The 18,121-nt window shown below is 46.7% G+C and overlaps 1 protein-coding gene across 1 annotated transcript in view; it reads left to right on the top strand.

Moving 5' to 3' along the window:
* The first annotated feature begins 4,299 nt into the window (after positions 1 to 4,299).
* The window catches only part of Cdyl2 (chromodomain Y like 2), a 165,898-nt gene continuing 152,076 nt past the window's right edge, over positions 4,300 to 18,121 (top strand). The window contains exon 1 of the mRNA XM_021220514.2: positions 4,300 to 4,483. Coding sequence (XP_021076173.1) covers positions 4,460 to 4,483 — 24 coding nt within the window. The 5' untranslated portion in view covers positions 4,300 to 4,459. The remainder of the gene's footprint in view (positions 4,484 to 18,121) is intronic.

The following is an 18,121-nucleotide window of genomic DNA, read 5'->3' as shown; positions in this document are numbered from 1 at the left end:
TCGTATGAGCGACTGTCCTATGCTCTGAATGTTGTGCTGGACTTGTTTGCTTGTTTTTGGTTGCTGTGATAAAAACAACAAGTTAAGGGGAGGAAATGTTTATATTAGCTCCAAGCTCAGGAAACAGTCCATCATGGGGGCAAAGTCAAGACAACAACAGCTCGAATCAGGTGCTTACATTGCATCCCTAATGAGAAGAGACAAATCAATGCGTGCATGTTATTACTTAGCTTGCTTTGGACATTTTCTACATCCCAGCATCCCTTGCCCAGGGAATGGACCTGTCCACATTAAAAATGGGTCTCTCCATATCAATGAACACAGTCAAGATTATTACCCATAGGCATAATCAGAGGCCCATCTTCCAGGTGATTCTACATTCTGTCACAATTAACACTGATTTATTACAGGGGTAAAGATAAGGATGATGCCAGGGCAGTGGAACAGCCACAGGGAGTGATCCCTGTCTGAAACTTTCAGCTTCCTGCCAGGTCTTCCAGCCCCATTTAGGTCTCCAGAATGGCAGAGCTACCAAACATTTTGACTTGGATCTCCCCAGAGACCCCGAGCCAGAACCCACCAAACAAATGCCCTGTGAGGGGAGGGAAAACTGCCAGGTGACAAACAGGAAGCTTATTTTTCAACAGGGAACCAGCAACCCTTTGGCATCTTGTGTTGAGCCATTAGAGTTGGGAGGAAAATTGAGTATACTGGGAAGGTCATTTACATACAAGGTACCTCTAGATATGGAAGGATACAGAGATGATGAGCCTTATGTCAGAAACCCAAGTATCAGCGATGATTTAAGAGTCAGAAAGCCAGTGTGCTTTCTTTAAGTCTCCATGCCCCACCACTGTACCACACCAGAGGGCAACATGACACCTTACCTTGGAAAGACAGTATGCCTTCAGTCAGGGCAGTGGGTCTAATCTCTCCTTGGCTGGTTTTGCTTTATTGTAGGGTCATGCTGGGCAGCTGGCTCCTTCTCTTCCAACTTCGCCTTCTGTCCCAGATGTGTTCCAGCTGAGAGGGAGCATCAGCCCCTCCATCCACCTTCTTCCTGTATCTCTGCCATTCCTCTGCACTCATCCCCACTTTCAACCATGTAATTTATGATTAAACCGCCGATCATTACACCCATCTATCTCTCAGGCGGTCTTGTGACTTAACGTCTGTCCAATCGTAGTGTACTATCAGTGATTGACTGGGCCAAAGACACTATGAACCGGGTTATGGGCCAATCAGAGACGTTCCCTGGGATTTATAAATACCCGGTGGGGGGGGGGGNGGCAAGGGGAGCTGCCAGGGGGGGCCAGCAGAGTGCTTATTTTCATCAAGGAAACACAGCCCGAAGAAAGTATGGGAGAGTGGTAGAGGCCACTCCTATCCAGTGCGACCTTGATGCCAGACAGTCTCCTTTCTGAGTCTGCACCAACAAGTCAAGAGGGCTCTTCCTGTAAGTGGGTGTCACGGGAGTTTTCTTTCATGTGTCCTCGATCAACGTGAGATTAGTAGGAAGGTCTACCCTAGCCTGTGGGAGATGGTGGCACTCCGGCACTTTCCTCGTGCCCTCTGAAGAATCTGGAACAGCACCGTCCAACGAGACCCTTCCCCGCTTTAGCCTCAGGAAGCATCTGCCTTTCCTGGAAGCCAGTGTGGTCTGGGGGAAATAAAACTCAAAATAAAATAGCGTAGTGATGGGTGGGTGGTTGGGCCGCAGCTCCAAACCTTAGTCATCTGTGTATATCCTTTCTTTCCTTAGCTGCTCACCCACCCCTCCCCCAGTCCTTGCTTCTCACACATCCTGTTAGTCACCAGGTCCTGTTGATCTGGATCAAATGCTTGGTGGAAGTAGGTGGAGCAGCCTTAAAGAAAGTTAGATACTTCTTCCCTGGGGGCATCTGGCTGGTCCAGGTTTACATCTTCATTTGGTCTCTCCCATCCAGGACCACTGCAGCCGGTCTCCTTTTCCCTCAGTTCAAACATGGTCCTTGTAGACTTTCCTCTTGTTTCCAGACGCTCTGATTGATGGAAGTTCCTTTTGGCTCACTGTCCCCGTTAGGTGGCCAACTTCTTGACCCTCCTCCACAAGCTAACGGGCATTCACCATCCAAGATCACTTTGGGATCTCATATTTCTCCTTCCACAGAACTGTCTGCTCTCTGCCTTCCCTCCATCCCCAAATTCCTTCTCTGTGACTTACCAAGCTTCTTGTCCCATCTCAATAAAATATCCCGAGTGTGCTGTTTCTCAGCGAAGACCCACATCCCTAAATCTCACAAACCAGTCTATACTAGGGATTTTTCATATCTCGCTCCCATTCCCAGGGAAAATTTGATCAGAACAACCAAGTTTAGGATATGCCCCTCCTCCTAGCCCCAAGTACTGATCATGTTTTTAAATTTGACTTAGCATACTATGTCAAACCCAGTTTCTTTCTTTCCCTCCCCTTCCGAATCACATTCTCAGATGACGGGAACATAATTGCTTTCACCCACGAACTGAGGTTTGTGCAGGTCTGCTTTGCCACCTATGGACTGAGAGGTACTTATTATTAGTCGTATTATTTAGAACAGTGGTCATGGATGAAAGTACCAGTTATGAAGAGGGAATGAGCCCAAGGGCTGTGCCAATTCTCACTGTTTCTAAACCTGACGTTTCTGTTTCTCTCCATACCGCCGCCATTTTCTCCTCACTCTCTTAATGCTGGAGTCTCGCTTGAAAGTGGAGATGCAATTTGCTGTTTTGACATAGTCCGGCAAACATCACTCACTAGGTTCTGGATCAGTCTCCACCAGCAACTGTGGTAAAAAGTTGGTGGCAGTCAGATAAGTCCTTGTCATGCCCCTCTGCAGCCGGGAGAGGCCAGGGGTCAGATGAAGATCTAACTTAGCCTTACTGAGTTCCCTGGGGATGGACAGGCCACATCACCACAGGAACCTGGATCCTCCAAGGTGCCGCTTGTAGACGACCACCCATTTAGAAAGGACAGCAGGCGATCTGCCCACTGTGCTGCAAACAGCAAACAACCAAAGGAGGATATGGTTTATATCCATTACGTATTTGGCTTGAAAAAAAAAAAAAAAAAAAGGCAAGGTGGACGGACCTTTGGAGCCTGATTCCCTTGTGTCCTTCTCCAGTGTCAGAACACTCTCCCCGAGTTCTGAGAGAGTTGTACTATTTTAAAAAGAGAAGCCTTCGGGTACAAAGGTGGCCATACATACAGGATGCTTTTTTAGAAAGAGATAACTTTTTAGAAAGAGGTAACTCTATCTCTGTAGCCCAGCAGTAGAGGGAACTCCTGTTGAGACATTGAAGGAACCCTTCCTTCTTCTCTTCTCTAATGCGCATCTCCTCTTCCCTCTGGGATTCAAAGTCCAGTGTGGGCAGGGTCTCACTGGTGGCTGCAGACACTTGTAGTTGGGTGGACTTTGGGAAATGTTTGTTGATTAACTGATTGACTGGATAGTGAGGCAAGAGAGCTACCAGGGAAGGACATGTCTGGCTCTAAACACTTCGCAGGGTTTAGCGGTGGCTGCCACTGTCCTGGCTCTCCTTGGAGCCTGTGGATCGGCCACTTCCTCTCTCCTCTCCTTGAAAACTCATCCTGGAAGCAAGGGGGCCCCTCAGCTCCGAGGGGCCAGTTTTCCTAAGATCGTGCCCAGTCCCCTCCCCGGGAAGGAGAAGAGTGGGGTACTCTGGAGCTAGAAGCAAGACTGAATAGGGGCTCCCTTGCCTGAGAACTGCAGGTTGATACCTGCCTCTTGGCCGCCCCTTCGCAGCCCGGGCAGGTCATTCCGGGTGGGCACCTGGCCGGGTACTTTGGGGGCCTCGCGGCTGCGCGCGCGACCGGGCTCGGGAACGGTACCCGGGCTCGGCCCTCGGTGGCCGCCGCCCCCTCCGCCCCGGGGGCCGGGCCGGGCTCCCGGGAGGCGGGGACTCGCCCAGTGGCAGCAGCGTCCGGGCGGGCGGCGGGCGCGGGGCGGCTTCCTGCAGGCGGCGCCGGGGCGAGCCGAGCGCTACAGTCACCGGCCTCGGGACACGGGGGCCCGGGCGCTCAGGGGGCCGCGTCCGAGGCTCAGGGCGCGCTGCGCAGCCGTCGGTCGCCCCTGCCCGTGCTCGCGTGTCGCCGCGATTGCCGCGGCCGCCGCCGGTTACGCCAGCCCCGCCGCCGCCCGCTCCGATTCTGCGCACAGGCGGCCCCCAAGCCTGTCATTCTGCAAAAACACAGTTTACTCAACACGCCGCACACACTCGCGCGCACACACTCTCACACACACTCACACACAGACACGCGCGCGCGCGCACGCAAACACACACACCACACACACACTTATACACACGCACGCACACACGCGCTCACGCGCGCGCGCAACCCGGGCCCCCCGCGCGCACACGCACGGGAGCGCGCGAGCGAGCAAGACGCGCACACCCGGCGAGCCAAGTTCCGCAGCCTGGCATGGCTTCTGGGGACCTTTACGAGGTACGGAGAAGCCGGGGCGCGGGCGGCGCCGGGGAACCGGGCCTGGCCGAGCTGGTGCGAGCGTAGTCCTGAGCCCGCGGGTGGTGGCGCCGGGGATTGGAGGGCGGCTGGGGGACTCGAGGGTGGCGGCGGACCCGAGGGTGGCGGCGGGGACCGGAGGGTGGCGGGGGCCGGGCGCGCCTCCCGCCGCCGCCTCCCGCGGCGCCCGCTCCCTCTTTCTCTTTCTCTCGCGCACACACTCTCTTACTCCATCTACTTTGCGGCCTTGGAGAGGGGAAGGAGGAAGCCGGGCGGAGCCGGGGCGGAGGGAGGGAAGGTAGCGGTCCCGGGGAGGTGCTTGCTCAGCCCCGACGAGCCGCCCCGAGTGTGGAAAAAAAAGTACAGGTTAAAAAAAAAAATTAAGGAAAAAGAAAAAAAAAAAAGTCGCCGGGCGTGCGAGGGAATGCGGGGGGCCCGCGCTGCGGACGGCCCAATTTAGGGGTCTTGAACCCCCGGGGGTGCGCGGGTGTGGGTTGGGTTGGAAGAAGGTGGGTGATCAAAGAGGAGCCAGGCTCCTAGGGAGGGGAATGAAAAGGACAAGAGTGTTGGGGCACGGGGGAGGGGGTGCCCTGGGGATGCCACTCTTGCAGTTCCACAGGGGCCACTGAGTGCCTGTCCCCTCCCCCCACCTGCTGCCTAGTGTCCCCCTTCTCTGGACTCTGAAGCTCTCCTGGCAAGGGCTTGGGGGGCTCAGTCTTCTCTGCTGGTGTCATGCTTCTTAGGGTGGAAGAGGGGCTGCAGAGGGACCCTCCAGGGGGACAGGAAGCTGGCCTGAAACTTGTATGTGGGTGGCCAGGCTTGTCAGAGGACATGGGTGTGAATCCAGTTCCCAGAACTCCTCTGGCACACTAAGGGGGTCATACTTGTCTCTAAGGTCACACGGGTAGTAGTGGGCACTGGATATTTTGAAATCGGTTCAAAATGTTGAAAGAAGGTGTCCATCTGTCATCTTTTGGACAAGAAATACCCACAGCCCCTGGGGAGAGAGGGCTTAGCTGGTCTTGGGACCACAACAGTTCTTGAGTGGGATTTGGACTCCTGGACAAATAAGAAGCTACCACTGATCCCAGGGGGAGTATGCCCTTCAAGAGGTGTTTGTTCTCACGAGAAGGGTCTGAATAAAGAAGCCAAAGGGACTGGCCACCTTCTCCCAGGAGGCCTGCAGATACTGCAGGAAACCGGTGTCACAGGTCAACTTGAGTTTCCCATCTCTTTCCTCCAGTGTGAACCAGCCACTACGGTTGGCTGTCATTCCTAAGGTTGTTGTCTAAATTTCCATGCAGTCAGGAACAGATCAAGTTTAGCATTTTGGGTAAGAGACTGCAGTAGTAATTCATCGACTGTAAGCTTGTTCCTGGGGTCTTCCTGGAAGCCCAGGCTTCTCAGGAAGAAGGTTTACTGACTGGTGTGAGTGGAGAGTGGAGGACAGGATGGTAGGCATCTCAACTTCCTGTGTATCCAGAGCCTTCTGGGTGATTCTGGGCTTGGTGGAGCCCGGTGATGGGTGGCAAGCCATCAGACTCAGGTGGGGACCCATGATTTTTTAGAAAAATGATATTAGTTGCCCTCTTCTTTATCCTATGGCCTTCCTTCTCTTTGTGCTGATGGAGAAACCAGGGAGGGAGAGAAAACTGATGAGAAACTGATAGGACGTAGTACTCCGGGCTACCCAAGCTTATCCATCTTTTTCCAAGATGGCGGAGCAGTCTCTGAAACCAGAAAGTTAAAACATAGTCAAATGAAAACCTTTGACCAACTCCCCCGGACCTGGCAGCAAGTGGATGCCATTTAGGAACAAAATCTTCTCCAGGTCCTGGGATGTTTTTTCTCACCGATAGTGAGTTGTCTCAGAGCCTCTGACATTGCCTGGGTGACAAGTGGCCTTGTTGAAGACATGAAGTGGACATCCTAGGAAGACGTCAGCGCTTCCCCATTTAAAGTCTGGAACTTACGAACCTCCTGGGGATAATTTCTTGTTTAATGTTCATCTGAAACTGCCATTCTTAACCTTGGTAATTACGATCCCCAGATGAAGATGGGAGTTTCCGCAATGGCCTTGAACTATCTCAGCAACTCAAAAGTGCTTATTGAAGTTCAATAAGCAGGACAATAATAACAATTACTTCTGTGGTGGTAGGTAATTGTGTGAGATCTAAAATGGTTTTCCTGTGGCTGATTATTTGCACAGCCATTACTAGAAGGGCTAAACTGTATTATGAGAATATAACCAACGTCAACATTTTTATAGCCCATGCCTCCATTACATAACATACACCGAGGAATTCAATTGGTTGTTAGAATTTAACTTAAAAACAAGAAGCGCCAGGTGCGCCTCAGTCCATATATTTTTTTTTCTAACTGTCAAATTGCCATGTGCATTAAAAATAGCCCATTGATTAAAAATAAATAGATCTGGGCATATTCAGTGCTGTTACTAACCTTAAATAAAAAAGACATCTCTTTCTATGTGATGATACTTCCTTAATTAAATATACTTGGATGCACACAGAATGACTTAACATAACCTTTAACCAATAGACTATGTTTAAGTAGGCTAGGAGTGCCTACCTGTATTCCACCTGGGTGCCTGATGACCTTACCTTCGACATGTGATGATGAGGATGATGTTCAGATATCAGAGATTCACCAACTCTTTGGTGATTTCAGACACCTGTTATAAAACGCAGCCCTTCCCCAGAGAGCTTTGTTAAGAAGTTGGGTGCTGATTTTTAAGACACCAAAATGAGCTTTGTTTACATGACCTTCAGTCTTGGCGAGGAAACCTGGGTCAAAAGGAGGTTCTGGAATTTGGACTTGATGGATCACCCGGTTTTATTTCCCTGATATCAGAGCCCTCTCTAATGCGTTCTAGTTATGTATATGAGGGGGGGATTTCAAATATTGATGGATGCCTTATATCAGTGGTTCCTAACCTTCTCAATGCTACAACTCTTTCTTTAATGAAGCTCATGTTGTGGTGACACCAACCATAAAATTGTTTTTGTTGCTACTTCACAACTGTAATTTTGCCATGGTTACGAATCAGATCTTTACCTAATATGCAGGATATCTGGTAGGCAATCCTTGTGAAAGGGTCATTCGACTCCAGAGGGTTGAAAGCTACAGGTTGAGAACTATTTTCTTAAAGCCGGATATGGCTGGTTATAAAATGTAATTCCCCTCCACCCCCAGATGTGCTAGTCAACACGTGGGCCATCAGAAGTGATGTTAGAGAGTTCTAGGGCCCCTTGGGTGTGCATACGTGTGTGTGTGTGTGTGTGTGTGTGTGTGTGTGTGTGCGCGCGCGCGCGCGCCTTGCCACATTAGGTATGAAAGCAGGGTGGAGCAGAGGATCTTTAGCTTGTCTCTTCCCACAGTGATCCTTATACAGGAGCATCCATTTCCCTAACATGTTGACACAATAAATCTGAATCCAGAAGGTATTAGAGTTTGCCAAGATGGTTGGGTATCGGGAACACATCATCTGTGGCACAGCACGAGGAAACCAATGATCTTGCCTTTCCCTGCTCGTCACATGTTCACTAACCCATGGTTCTTACCAGTCATTGGAAGACTGGGTCCAGGAGACAGAGAGCACAGGGAGCCACCTTTGGTATTCTGATGCTGAGGGTCACATACTTTTCTTCTCCAGCTCATGGTCTCTTGGTGGTGGTAACATCATGCCCTAGTTCTGTATCTGTTGCTGAGCTCAATCCCCTGGCCAAATCTATTTGTGCAAACAAAGACCCACTTCCACCTTACACAGTCCATCACTGAGAGGAGCCAGGGTAGGATCTCCAAGCAGGAACCTCAGGGCAGGAACTGAAGCAGAGACATGGCAGACCGCTTCCTACAGCTTGAACAGCATCAAACCTTCTTTCTTCTTTCGTGCAGTTACTGACCTTAAAAGAAATAACAAAAGACGTCTTAGCCTACATTGTAGTATTTCTTTAATTACATATTATAATCGAGTATACATAAAATGGCTTATTGCAACTTCTAATCAATAAGCCATATTTTACGTGGGCTAGGAGTGATGACCTGCTTTCGAATATAACCAGATATCTTCCCACGGGGGCAGAACAACCCACACTGGGCTTAGCGCTCTCATGCTAATCATTAATTAAGAAAATGCCTCGGCCGGGCGTGGTGGTTCACGGCTTTAATCCCAGCACTCAGGAGGCAGAGGCAGGTGGATTTCTGAGTTCGAGCCATCCTGGTCTACAGAGTGAGATCCAGGACAGCCAGGGCTATACAGAGAAACCCTGTCTCGAAAAACCAAAAAAAAAAAAAAAAAAAAAAAAAAAAAAANAAGAAGAAGAAGAAGAAGAAAATGCCTCATAGGCATGCCCACAAGCCAGTTTGAGGTAGGCAATCCCTCAGTTGAGGCTCCCCTTTCCCAGGTGTTTCTACTTTATGTTGAGGTTGACAGGATCTACCCAGCATACACCAGGATAAGTGGCTGTTCACCTATCATGCTCTTTGGTGGCTCAGTTTTTTTTCCTCTAAAAGTATGTCTGGGTACCTTTTAGAGAGGCTGAGTGTGTGGCTTCCCTTGCTGTTGAGTGGTGTCTAATACATCTTGCCCTTATTAGTTGACATGAAGGACAAAATATTCAAAGAGGATGCTTTCTGAGTGGAGTGACCGAGATGAGGGTTATTGAGTTGGACTTCACAGCATCTCTATACCAGGTTCTGTTTGTTGATGCTTCCTAATCTCGATCTCCAAAAAATGGCTGTAATTGTATGTGTGTGTGTGTGTGTGTGTGTATACATCTCTTCCTCCTTATGTTCAGAGCTGTGTATGTATAATTTATGTATATTTGCACAGTGTATATAATAAAAATTTTCATTCCAAATAAAAACAACAGAATACTTTTCCTTTGTTGAAAGACATCGACTTTAGTTGCAAGTGGACTCTACCATAATGAAAGTCCCTCCCCTTTGGCAGGATCTGTGGACCCTGTGTTCTCCAAAGTCACACATTAGAAGTAGCAGAAATTGTGGACAGAAGTGTCGAAGTAGATTATGGAAAATGTATGCAACCTGAGCCCATAACAGCAACTAAGCCCTAATAATAGAAGGAAACTGACTGATTCCCCCCAGCGAGTCTGCCGGTTCTTCATAGTGTGTTGGTAGAACTGGCAATTCCTTGTTCTCCGTAGACTGCCCAAGGCATTCACTTCTGATAAACACGGTGTCTGACAAAGTTATATCTGGTCCATAGCTTTCTGCATTCATCTGAGTGGAAAACAATGTCTTCAGTCCCTTTCCATGTGTTCTTCTGGTTTCACCGCTCAGCCAGCACGGTGGTGGTGCCGTTATATGTACTACCACTTGTTTTTAAGATGCTGACTGAGCATATTTCCAGTTTCTAGCTAGCTGTATCCTAGTGTTTCCACCCACTGTTGAGTCTCTTGCCTCAAGAAAGTGCTTGCCTATGACTGCTTCAAAAAATATTAACAAGTTGAAGAAATGGCATCTCAACCTGCACCACAACTTCCTAGTGATGCTGGTGTCATTTGCCCAGTTAATTACATCTAAGGACCTTCCCTGTCAAAGATATGACCTCTTAAATCTCTGCAAATAGGCCATCCAAGAATGGTACCAGTTGAGTTGGATTATAGGGATCTAATGAATATAGACCAGGTATTTGATTCTCCAGTGGGGATCTGTCAGCTTATTTTAAAGGAGGTTTTTATGTTATGCCTTACTGAATAAGGTCATTTCTTCAAGGCCTTAAGCTATCCTTGAAGAGTGATAAAAAGTGTCCTTGTAGCTTGACCTTTTTTTTTTTAAAGAACAGTATCCTCCTAGGTGTTGATAGAAAGTCTTACTATCAGATACAATCAACTAATTTTGACATCTCTGTCGGAAGATAAAAGTAGTCTAGTTTGGCTGAGTTTGTAGCGCCACCATTTATTTATTTATTTCATACTTATAGATCGACAAATATATGCCTAGTTCTAGGGAAATGATGGCAATGTCTCCTAAAAGTCTGTGGGAGATAATGTAAGAGAATAGAAGTTCACAGTCAGTAGAGAAAGCATTCTTTGGGGGGGGGAAAGACGAGGTTTCCAGGAGGATGTTGAGGGATATATGAGATCCAGGCTGGGGGAATGAGAGAAGGTCTCACAAAGGAGGTGATGGCCTCAAAGACTCAACTAGGAAATGTGTGTGACCAGATCTGCAGAATTTAGCCTAGTGACTGATAATGACATTCAATAAAAGATCAGTTTTCTCCTGAAGTGATTCACTTTTTTGATCATCAGTTCCCTGTTGCTGAGCATCTAGATGGATTCCATTTGTAAGCCAGTGTGTTCTGCTGTTATGGCCACCCACAAACATCATTATTTATACTTTGTTTTTCCCAGAGTAGGTTCTGAGAGAAAATAGTTTGAAAAATACGGATATTTTTTACTACTCTTGATTCATAACCCAAGATTTCCCTCCCAAATGGAGAGTTGACTGAATTAGTGGAGGAGCTGGAGCAGGTCTAACATGGCTGCTTGCTGTTTTGGTGACCAGAAGGAGAAATGATGGAGGATGAGTGGGAATGAAGAGAAATGGGCAAGATTGGAAGATTTAAGGAGAATCAGCACAGTTTGCTTGTCAGTCAGGATTGTATGTTGCAGGTGTAACAGAAATATGTGATAACAACCGTGGCTTAAACATGATTCATTCTTTTATATGAAGTGAAGTTCGGAGCTCAGGGTTGGTATTGCTCCTCTGTGAAGTTCTCAAGGTGTCTGGCTCCTTTTATCTCTATCCCATCATCTTCAGTTGTGGCTTCTAGCCTTCAAGGTCACTTCATGATCCAACCTGATCATAGAACTCTAGCCATCTTTTTCAGGAGAGGATAAAAGGAGACAGAGGGCTGAATGGAATGATAATCAATCATGATTATGCTGTCATCTCATTGGCCCGAATACCTAGCTGCAAGGGAGTCTTGGTGGGAAGTATAGTTTTCAGCTGTAATGTCCCTTCTCTTGCTAAAACAAAACTTGCTTACAGTGCATAGTGGTAAAGGAGTGGAGGAGTTGAGGGATAATCCCTAGGTTTCTTTTAGCCTGTTGGATTCATGCTGGAACCTGGGGGAGATTTGTTTGAAGGAAGTGTGGAGGCAGTGGAAAGGGCAGTGAGTCAGGGCCCATGGAACACCCAAGTGTAGATGCCCATTACTCGAAGTCAGAGTATGTAGCATGGAGACAGACTGAGTCCTGGAAGAAATATACAGATTGAACTATGTTAGTACACAGATTATAGTGCAAACCAAAGAAAAGAATGCAAGGCTGATTAGCAACTTCATGATGGGAGAATGGACATTTTAGAGACAGGAAAGAGAGTAGCTTTGCCTTGTGTATAGAAAGAGAAGTGAAGGGAAAACAAAGGGTTTGCTGTTGTGGAAGTCAATGGAAGATTGCGTTTTAAGAGAGTGGCTGGGAGTGCCCTTGGATTGAATAACCAATAAGACATTGGCAGCTGTGGGATGTGACTATCCCATTGAATGTGCTGGGAGTGAGAAGGTCTCAGCTTGATGCTGATATGGGGAGTATAGATGCAGAGACACCTTTCACAAGCATCTCTTAAAGAATGTGGTATGATGGGGAGTGGTACTTGCATGAAATGGGAAGAGGAACTGGCCATATCTGTCACCCTAGTTCTATATTCATCTGCTTTGGATGATTTGCATGGTAAATGGTTATGGTGTCAATGTTGATTGATTACTCATATTCTTAGATGTGATTTTTTTTCCCATAAGTCTTATGACCCTCTTGATGCTCTACCAGATGTCTTCAGTAATTAAAAATTATTTATGTACTTATGTGCGTGTATGTGTGCATGGGCATGTGCACATGAGTGCAGTTGCCCACAGAGTTCAGAAGAGCATGTTAGAGTTCCTAGAGTTGGAGTGACGAGCAGTTGTGAGCCTCTTGCTATAGGTGTTAGGAATCAAACCAAGGCCCCCTGAAAGAAAACCAAATGCTCCTAACCACCGAGAAACCTCTTCAGTCTCAGGAGAAAAAAGTTGAACGTGCATAATATAAGATATATTAATATATGTATTACATAATACATATAATAAGAGGCCTTCTGAATTAAGTAAAATTGACTCAAGGAAAAAATTTAAGCAGAGGACTTGAAGATGAACTCTTTAGTGAGGGCTTTGCTGCGACAGTGTTTGAGAGAGGGGACAGAACAGACAGTACTGCTGACAGATCAACATGGTGATCAGTGTTAGGTGATAGCTTGCCGGGCTTAAGTTCCCAGGTTTTTTTTTTTTGGGCGGGGGGGAGGCAAATACCAATCTAGGTTTTGCAGTGGAGGTCTTTTGTGGATATGGTTGAAAGTCCCTAATCAGTTGACTTTAAGTAAGGGAGGTCATTGCCATCAATGCCGATGGGCTTGAGTTAATTGGCTTACACACCTTAACGTTAAAACTGAAGTTTCCAGAAGCCAAAATCCCACCTATGGCCATTCTCTAACCCATGTCCTAGTGTTCCAGTTGCTCTTCCTTTGATCTCCTGCTCCATGGACTGTTTTTTATTTGCCTCAACTTGCTCCACCCTGGGCAAGCCAGTTCCTTCCAGTAACCCCCTCCTTATGTGCCCAAGTGGCTCTGCTTCTCTCCTCCCTGCCACCTGCTAGTGGTGGGCAGCTAGATGAGCCTTTTCACGTCTGATCCTTGGTGACCACCATTATAAATGGAGATAGGTTACTTATATTTTGATAACTCCCCTTTTTGGTTGAGTGATTGCTTCCTCAAATCCAGTGTGTGTGTGTGTGTGTGTGTGTGTGTGTGTGTGTGTGTGTGTGTGTGTGCGTGCGTGTGTGTGTGTGTGTGTGTGTGTGTGTGTGTGTGTGTATGTAGATGGACAAGCCACAAGCCCAGGAGCTCAGTGTTGGGTGGACTTGGTAACACCCAGAACCCACAAATTTATGTATACTATCTCACTGTGGTTACCTGTGTGTCCCATGAAAGCCATGGGAGGCACCACAGTTCAGCAAGATAGGTCTTTGGTCTGAGAATCAGAGTTTCCTGAACCTGTCCCTTGTCCTGAGAGGCTTTTGAAGGTGGAGTTTGTCCAGTAGTCCTTCTCATCCTTATCCACCGGATGAGCTTACTGTCAGCCTCTGACGTGGTCCTGTTATCCTTAACCCATGGGTAGATGCCTGTATCTCCAGGGGTCATCACTCCAGTGAAGGTCTCATCACCTACCAAGCCTGTGCAAAGCAACAGCTCCTGAGAAGGCTCTTCATATAATGCCCAGTGTCTCTTCCAAACGGGTTCCTCTTGACTTCAGTTACCTCACCTCTCCTAGGATCTCTGTGTCAACCATTCTCAGTTGCTTAATGAGTAACTCAAGGAGCTATCAGCATGGGCCCCTCAGGGCACATCTATGGAGCTCCAGATCACTCACTGGTGTATCAGGATTTCCCCCTACCAGGGAGCCATTGCCCTAGTCTCAGATTCATCACCAGGGAATTTTCCGCCTTGATTTTTGTGTCCTTGTCCTTTAGCTTGGTGTTTTAAGAAAAAAAAAAACTGTCTTAGGGGTTTTACTAACAAACCATTGAGATAATACAAATGCTAGAGTTGGGTTTAATTTTAAAATGGCCATTGTGGGGCTGGAGAGATGGCTCAGTGGTTAAGAGTACTGGATGAGAAGCCAGGGTTCCTAGCACCCCCACAGTGCCTCACAAACAACTGTAATCCCAGTTCCAGGGGATCTGATGCCCTCTTCTGTCCTTCATGGTGCCAGGTAGGGCACACAGACATAAATGCAGGCAAAATACCCATAGACATAAAAAACCAGTTACTTGTTGAATAATCTACCAGTTAAATAATATATGTTGGCTATGCATCTATAACTATGCAGGTTATGGACTCTGTAGCCATGATTGTCTTTTAAATTCTTCTTTGAAATGTGGTAATTAAAACCCCAACACTCAAATTAATCATTAATATGTATTTTGAGAACTACTTATGCTTATTTGTGCTATTTTAAAGATGAGAAGTTAAGAGGAGTCACCGTACATGCCATATTTAAACTATTAGTCAGATCATTAAGAAAAAAATATTAGCAGTGAAAAAATAAACAAACCCAACATCCATATATGGTGGTGGTCTGCCCCGCCCCACAGTTTCAATGGTGACAACACAGAGTCGGGTCAATTTCTTTTTCTTGCTTTCTCCTTTCTCATTTCTTTTCTTTTCTTTTCTTTTCTTTTCTTTTCTTTTCTTTTCCTTTCTTTTCTTTGTTTTTTTTGTAACTGAAACTCAAAATACTGTGTTTATTTATTTATTTTTTGCTATTTTTGGGCATATATTCAAACTTCTAGTAAACATGCATTATTATTTTTTTAAAAAGCAGCATTATATCTACATATCTACACACACACACACACACACACACACACACACTGTTATCAAAACAGTTCCTATCCATGTCTTCTCATGTAAAATACTATGGGAAATACACTGTTTGTAGTACACATGACCACTCACATGGCACTCAAGGCCAAGGTGGTGGCTGGTGTATATTCTGGTGTGTAGTAAGTGTAGGATAACATCAGGGGCATTTTAAACTTTTATGCTGTGTTGTTGGCGTTTTTGATACATCTAAGTATCTCTGCCATGATTATTTGAGAGAAGAAAGGGATAACAGTTAAGTGTTATAAGTCCAGCCTTGAAACAGACAAACACACAAACAGATTTCCATTCTCAAAGAATGGTTCAGTGGAAATGAACCATCCCTTGAGGTTGCAAGATCACATGGCCAGAGCGACTCAAACTAAACATAACTTGATAATGCTCACAGCTAATTTTTATAGAAGATCCAAGGTCATTTTTCTTCCGCATCAGCAAATAAAACACAGGAAGCAGCTGATGAACCACAGGCTGTTGCAGGACGGTGGGTTAACATTTTGAGGTTTTATTGAAAGCATTTGCTATTATACCAGAACTTTCTGCTTGCCTCAGCCTAGTCAGTGGTAAGAAAACCAAGCAGTCAGTTTAACTAAGAATAGACATCTACACCAAAAGGTGTCCTTCTTGATTGAGAAAAGGGCCTTAGGGTTGACTCTTACTATTTCTTTCAGGCAGCAGGCTCAGTGATAGAGAGATGGCTCAGTGGTTAAGAGCTTTTCCAGATGTTGTGAGTTCAATTCCCAGCAATAACATGGTGGCTCACAACCACCTGTAATATCTGGCTCTACTGGCTGCAGGCATACATCCAGATAGAGCACTCATGTAAAATAAACAAAAAATAAAAAAATCTAACACACACACACACACACACAGAGAGAGAAAGAGAGAGACAGAGAGAGACAGAGAGANACACAGAGAGAGACAGAGACAGAGAGAGACAGAGACAGACTATGTCTGGATTGTTGGTGTTTGTAGTACCAGCTTGTGGGACTTCTGCTGGTTACACAGGAAGCCCATGCCTGCAGCCTCCCTTTCCACCTGCCTTCCTTAACCTGCGTATAACATACCCATTTGTCTCCTGAGAAGACTCCTTCAGATGTTCCTCGTAATCAAAATTACCCCTTTGCCTGCCATTGGATCCTGAGTAGACTTATTAGCTAGCAAAAGTCCCTCATGGCAAATCAAAACCTACCTTCAAGCAACCAGTGTGGATAACAACCGGACAGAGAGCAGCCGGTCTCTGTTAACCTCATATGATAGAGCTGCTTCAAAGCAAACACACACAAAGGCCACCCTATGGCTTGCTGCCTCTGCCCTTGGCATCTCTGCCTCTATATTGTAGGCTCAGTGGCTTGGTCCAATTTGACACACACCATCCATTCCATATTGGGTTGCCTAGAGAGAAACTGGCATAGCCACCTGTATCTAGTTGGTAGCTAGAAGACTGTTCTCTGGAGAAAAGCCTGGAAGGATGTTGGGGAGACAGGACTAGACAGATGGTGATGTGCAGCAAAGAGGCAGCCGAGCCCCTCTTATCTTAGTAAAAGGCAAGGTGTCTCGTTAGAAACATCTCCAGGTGATATAAGGGGATGGGGCTCCTGAACCCCTGTGTGTCAGCCATTTAGTACTGAAGGTTGAGTTGTGGGATGGGGCAGCACAGCTCCCTTGAGTGTCATCTGTGTGGTTTTGGCAGCATAGAGCCTCCTTACAGCCGTGAGTTGGGTTATTCATCTCCAAAGAAGCCCTGGGCTGGGTGTCCCACCCTTGTATTGACACCATCTCTTAACATTCATGGATGGGCAAGTCTTTCTTTTCTGGGTCCCTTTGGATTCATATGTGCCGTACCGATGCCTCTCTTGAGGACATGGATTTGTCATTTGCTACCTTCCTGGTACTCATACCTGTTTGAGTACTGACAGGTTGGCCATATGTCAAGCTTGTGATCGGGATTCACTGAACTGCTCACATGATAATCCCTGAACACACTCAGAGAGACATGAAACAGGGTACCACTTCTCTTGAGTATACCAGCTCATTCTTGGAGCATCTTCCATTGCCTGGTTGCCTCTGTACCCTCCTTTCCTGCTCTCCGTGCCTTAAACCTGGCAGTTTACAAGATAGTAGTTGGTCCCAGGTTTCCTCTGACCTCTTGAAGCAAACAGACTGGATTGCTGGTTTTGACGTCTCTGTCATTTGTCTGGCTTCTTCTTCTGAGTCCTAGAACTCTGCGTCGAACTATCCCTTAAACTCAATATACAAAACGTCAAACTTAGAATCTTCCTTCTAGCCCCCATCTGTTCATTCCCAAGCCAGAAATACGGTCTCTTTTGTTTTCCTCAGACACAGTGTCTGCTCTGTGAATTGGCAGCCTGCGTATTTCTGGAATCCATCTTTTGCCTTCTTTTTCATCTCATCACCATTGTGCAGGGGATGCCTCCCATTGCTTGAGTCATCCTAGCACCTCTCAGGTGTTCACGCCAGATTTTCTCCGGGGTGCCCTCATAGGGATCCGGGGGGGGGGACCCTCCTGTTTTGTTGTCTTATGACAGAATATCTTAAGGAGGTGTGCAAGCTGTGTGTGGCTTGTCCTTCTCTCCGCCTGCTGTTTGTCTGTGTGCAGCGTGTCCTACCCAGAGGGCTGCTCACCATTCTTGACTATTCCATGACTGCCTTCTTCTAGCCTTCTTGTAGGTGATGGACCAGCCTCATCCCTGCTAGCTTAGTTTCGATTCCTCCTGGTTTCGCATAGATGCCACATTTGACAAAACCTTTTTGACCCAAAATTTAGCTAAAGATGCCAGGGGAGCTAAGCATGGCCCTGAGTCTTGGTGAATTCTCTTAGTGGTGATAAATAAGGCTAGATCTGTCATTCCCTTTGGTGACATTACAGCCCTGGACATTATGTAAAGACCCGACTCCCAAGATCTTCCTGAAATTGAAACACATATTGAAAGTCAAACTGCATAATGGAACTTAGAGCTTTATGCCTCCTCTTTGGGTTCCTACAGAATTCATTCTTTTGGTATTCTAGAACTTGTTTGCTTATACTATAAATGTCTCTACTTAAATGCTAATAGTCTACTTATTTTCAGAATCTCTCATCATTTGGCATGGGATAAGACTCAAAAAAAAATCCAGTCAACGGAAAAATTAGCATGCACGTGTCT

The sequence above is a fragment of the Mus pahari genome, chromosome 20 (genome assembly GCF_900095145.1).
Source record: "Mus pahari chromosome 20, PAHARI_EIJ_v1.1, whole genome shotgun sequence".
Taxonomy (NCBI): Eukaryota; Metazoa; Chordata; class Mammalia; order Rodentia; family Muridae; genus Mus; species Mus pahari.
Note: the sequence above shows the minus strand (reverse complement) of the source record. Positions and strands in the feature narration are given on the sequence as shown.